This window comes from Bombyx mandarina, chromosome 08 (genome assembly GCF_030267445.1).
Source record: "Bombyx mandarina strain Sakado chromosome 08, ASM3026744v2".
NCBI classification, from domain to species: Eukaryota; Metazoa; Arthropoda; class Insecta; order Lepidoptera; family Bombycidae; genus Bombyx; species Bombyx mandarina.
The window spans coordinates 13,607,663-13,612,866 of NC_143215.1; the positions used below are offsets into that span (position 1 = coordinate 13,607,663).

General features: G+C 40.6%; 1 protein-coding gene across 3 annotated transcripts; it reads right to left on the reverse strand.

The window, feature by feature from the left end:
• Window positions 1–1,590: 1,590 nt before the first annotated feature.
• On the reverse strand, window positions 1,591–5,204 carry LOC114247283 (uncharacterized). Of its 3 annotated transcripts, none has more exons than XM_089729258.1 (8): window positions 5,088–5,204; window positions 4,471–4,575; window positions 3,511–3,615; window positions 3,360–3,437; window positions 3,085–3,141; window positions 2,982–3,017; window positions 2,820–2,887; window positions 1,591–2,483 (listed from the first exon to the last, which is right to left on the reverse strand). In XM_089729258.1, exons 1-8 carry the CDS (start codon window positions 5,153–5,155, stop codon window positions 2,401–2,403), a joined length of 600 nt encoding a protein of 199 aa, XP_089585384.1. In that variant the 5' UTR covers window positions 5,156–5,204; the 3' UTR covers window positions 1,591–2,400. The 3 variants fall into 3 exon arrangements, with proteins under 3 accessions (XP_089585384.1, XP_089585383.1, XP_089585385.1); XM_089729257.1 differs by having other exon boundaries at window positions 2,982–3,020; XM_089729259.1 differs by lacking the exon at window positions 3,085–3,141 and having other exon boundaries at window positions 2,982–3,020.

Genomic DNA, 5,204 nt, shown 5'->3' on the forward strand with positions numbered 1-5,204 from the left:
TCTGGTTTTATTTTAGGTTTACCACACACTAAAACGTTTTTTTGCACTAGGACGACTTGTACAAATAAACTACCTCAACTCAGTACTAATAATGTATGCAGGTGTCCTGATCGGAAAATAATGTGCAGGTGTCCTGATCGGAAATAAAACCTAAGTTACCTTTAGAGCAGCGTTCTTTCATTTAAATTTGGATACATGTATTTAACGGATACACCCAAAAGTTTCTGTTGTATACATATTCTATAGATGAGAAATATTTATTACCTATTGCACAACATTTTTTGTGCAATTTGCTACATATGGGCTGAATACTACGAATTTGACTCGTTGCTGTAATAGTTAGCACTCCTGAATATTGCGCCGGCGGTCGTCGGACAAACATGCGATGAATAGATTAATTTGCCTTTAACTATAAATGGCTCTCCTGTTAAGTTACAAGAATGTCACTTAAACCAAGTGGCCTTTCATCCCTCGATATCATCATCAGCCTGCGGCAGTCCACTGCTGGACATAGGCCTCCCCCAAAGCTCGCCACTGAACCCGATCTTCGGTTCTACGCATTCAGTTACTGCCAGCTGTCTTGCGCAGGTCGTCGCTCCATCTAGCAGGAGGGCGTCCTACACTACGTTTGCCGGTTCGCGGTCTCCACTCCAGAACACGTCTGCTCCAACGGTTATCGGTTCTGCCACATATGTGACCAGCCCACTGCCACTTCAGCTTACTAACTCTGCGAGCTATATCGATCACTTTGGTCTTTGCCTGAATGACCTCATTGCGTATTCGGTCTCGCAATGACAAACCAAGCACAGCTCGCTCCATAGCTCGCTGAGTAACTTTTAGTTGGTGGACTAGTCGCAGTCAGTGTCCACGTTTCGGCTCCGTAGGTAAGCACGGGTAGAACGCACTGATTATAGACCTTTGTCTTCAGACATTGTGGTATGGGCGACGAAAAGACCTGAGGAAGCTTCCCGAACGCTGCCCAGCCCAACTGAATCCTTCTGGTCACTTCCTTCTCAAAGTTGTTTCTACCTAGTTGTAGGGTCTGTCCCAGGTAGATATACTCTTGAACAACTTCGAGAGGTGTACCATCAACATCGATTGGTCTCGGAATGACGTTTCCGTTATTACAATTCCCTCGATATAATAATATATAATACATACTTTTACTGGTGGTAGGACTTCTTGTGAGTCCACGCAGGTAGGTACCACCGCCCTGCCTATTTCTGCCGTGAAGCAGTAATGCATTTCGGTTTGAAGGGTGGAGCAGCCGTTGTAACTATACTGAGATCTTGGAACTTATATCTCAAGGTGGGCGGCGCATTTACGTTGTAGATGTCTATGGGCTCCAGTAACCACTTAACACCAGGTGGGCTGATAGCTCGTCCACCCAACTAAGCAAAAAAAACCTTAAATACGTTAAAGTATAGATATAGTGAGAAAATATAGTTTTCATTCGTCATTTATCGGAAAAGTTCGTATTTATCTTGCTCTCTGAAATAGTTTCAGTACCCATTTTAGAGTCATGGGGGTAAATCGCATCAGCAGACCAATATAGGCATAGGTATATAGAGTAGTAAAACGCAATTCAAATATCCGCTATAATTTTAATCATATTTTCAAATTACTTACAAAAAGGTTGTATAGCCATGCCGAAACCTCGAAAACGGTTAAAAAATCAAGTCCAAGGAATTATATTTAATATTTACTTGTACTTCATATAGAAAAATAACAAATTCAAAAATAGCAACAAATCATGAGTATTTTGGCAAAGTTCAACAGCGAATTTCGGACGCAACGGGCATATCTAGACCAACAATAAGAAAATTTTTGAACCAGGAAGAAGAATATAGGAATAATATAATACGGAAACGGTCATACGACATTTGGGCGGAGAAGCCTAGTGTATAAAATATGTCTTGTGCCGTGCGCCAATACTCGGTCAGGCAGCTTTTGATGACCACCCCCATAGGCAGAATGATGGCAAAATACGTGTAAAGTTCGTATCTTGCCATCGAGTAATCCGGCTATGAGGGCGGATCGTCCCAGTCTCCAGCATGACCGTTGCCAGCTGCTGTGCGTAAATGTTGGTTTCCTCGACTATCGATTCCATTATTTCACGATTCCATATGGCAATGAATGCATCATACGGAGACGCGAAAGAAACCTTTGGACCACTAATTTGGGAGAACGGTTCTCGCCTTAAATCAGGTTCGATTGGAGGCAATGGCGCCGTTCTCCATTCAAAACTAAATTTATTAGTTAGCCCTACCGCCACAGAGGGCGAAAGAGCCGTCGGTGAGGTGGATGTGGATAGACGAAGAGGTTGAGGAGGTTGCTCTATATTAATGTTATCTCTCTCCCTGGTCTCTTCACCTCTTTCAATTTCCTCATCCTCTTCGTCTAACCACATCCTGGTCGAGTGCGGCACCGGCGGCGGCTGCATAATTTCTTCGTCCTCCCTTCCTCTGACTCTTCTTCGCTGCCTGAAAGGAAAAAGTTATAAGTTGTGGTTTCGATTGTAATAGGTATTTTACTTTCGCGATTATTGATAAAAAGGTTACTGGTGGTAGGATCTCTTGTGAGTCTGCGCGAGTGGGTACCACCACCCCGCCTATTTCTGCCGTGAAGCAGTAATGCGTTTCGGTTTGAAGGGTGGGGCAGCCGTTGTAACTATACTTGAGACCTTAGAACTTATATCTCAAGGTGGGTGGCGCATTTACGTTGTGGATGTCTATGGGTTCCAGTAACCACTTAATACCAGGTGGGCTGTGAGCTCGTCCACCTATCTATGCAATAAAAAAAAGGTTGATATCACTTACCGTAATTGAGCAATTCCAAAATCTCTTCGTCGCGAAGAGGTCGAGAGGACGAAGAGGACGGAGGGATTCTACAAAATAGAAAGAATATTTAAATCAATGCTAGTAATTATTTTTTATGGTTATTTTATATTCTATATTGGTAGTATACAGAGAGGAACTTACAATTCACGCCGAGCTTTCTTTGAGACGTGACCCAGACTTCTGAAAAATAAAACAAATATTTAATAACATATATCAAAAAATATTTATATGTATTTATATTTACGCAGGCCGCTCGGTGGTCGGCGTGCTTGCCCCGCTACTAGGCCCACATTCTACGTATCTACAAAAATTTTGATTTAAGAAATGGGTACAAAATACAATAAAAAAATCAAGTAAGGCACCTATCTCAAAATTCAAGTTTTTCTTTGATTTCGAACTAAGCAATAAATATTGAATAAAAATTTAATATAAATTTAATGGCTCAAAAATTTTGTTTCTCAAATATTTTTTTATTTATTTGTTTATAAAATGGGTTACATTATTGAATAATATAGTTACAGGGCAGGTGATGGCACCGGAGGCGTCTCCTGGTCCCTCCTGGCCGGGGACGGAGCGTTGGATCCCCACATTTCTGATCTGAAAACAAAACTAGAGATACTGTTTTGCTGTTAAAAAACCTAAATAAATTGAAAAGTACCAGAATACACACCTTGGGTTTTCCACTACCGGAGCGAGCACCCTTACCCTCTTCGGGTGCATCGGCGTCTCCATTGCTCGACCCGACGGCAACGCCTCGATTGGCATAGTGACGAGTCTGAAATGCGTATTGGCATTAAAAAAATATATCAAATGAGCTTGTGTAAAAAGCTGTAGATGTATCTGGGCTCCAGTAACCACTTAACATCAGGTGGGCCGTGAGCTCGTTCACCCATCAATGCAATAAAACAAACAAACAAAGTTGTAAATGTATCTGGGCTCCAGTAATCACTTAACATCAGGTGGGCCGTGAGCTCGTTCACCAATCAATGCAATAAAACAAACAAACAAAAAAAGTTGTAAATGTATCTGGGCTCCAGTAACCACTTAACATCAGGTGGGCCGTGAGCTCGTTCTCCAATCAATGCAATAAAACAAACAAATAAAAAAAGTTGTAAATGTATCTGGGCTCCAGTAACCACTTAACATCAGGTGGGCCGTGAGCTCGTTCTCCAATCAATGCAATAAAACAAACAAATAAAAAAAGTTGTAAATGTATCTGGGCTCCAGTAACCACTTAACATCAGGTGAGCCGTGAGCTCGTTCAACCATTAATACAATAAAACAAACAAACAAAAAAAGTTGTAAATGTGTCTGGGCTCCAATAACCACTTAACATCAGGTGGGCCGTGAGCTCGTTCACCCATTAATGCAATAAAACAAACAAATAAAAAAAGTTGTAAATGTATCTGGGCTCCAGTAACCACTTAACATCAGGTGGGCCGTGAGCTCGTTCACCCATTAATGCAATAAAACAAACAAACAAAAAAAGTTGTAAATGTATCTGGGCTCCAGTAACCACTTAACATCAGGTGGGCCGTGAGCTCGTTCACCAATCAATGCAATAAAACAAACAAAACAAAGTAAATAAAAATATATCTTAATTTAGGTTTTAGTTTTAAGAGGTAATTACAATTCAGAGGCCGAAGGTCGGGCTTGGTGACTACCACCGCGTGTGCGAACACGTTGACCGCCACCACCACCACCTCTGCCTCGACCCCGGGCTGCAGCACGTTGACTGGAAATAAAAAAGTATGAAAATGCAAAGAATCCAATCTGAACGGTCGAAGAGAACGGTCAATTCGTTCTTTTTCGTCTTTTTCGAAGTCAAAAAATGTACTGCCGTGCCGCTGGTCACGTACGCCCTCGTGCCATTTCTTTTCGAATTATTTTCAAATAACTTTATTGCCGTATCTTTATTAATTGAGCATCTGTCATTTTTTACATAAAACCCTGCGTGTATGAGTACGTAGTATGGACGCTTAGTGTGTTCACATCTTTGAAGTCGAAATTTTTACATTTGCGACTAAAATACACGTCCTTTGTAATACTTTTAATTAAGTTCATTAAAATATTGACCTCATTACAAAATCGTTTGGATTTTATTAATTTTTCTATTTAAAACGACCAACTAAAGATGACCGTTAGGTTCAAAAAATGACGAGGCCGTTACTTCAAAGACGTTTTTTTGTCATAAAATGCAAATAACATTCACTTCATGTAAGTAAAATATAATGAATAAATACTCACGATTCCATTATTAACAATAAAAAAAAATCACCACACTTTGATTTTCGTAAATGTTTAAGTACATGCATCCACACTAAAGTCGTATTTCACACTGATCCATAGATTATACACTTAATA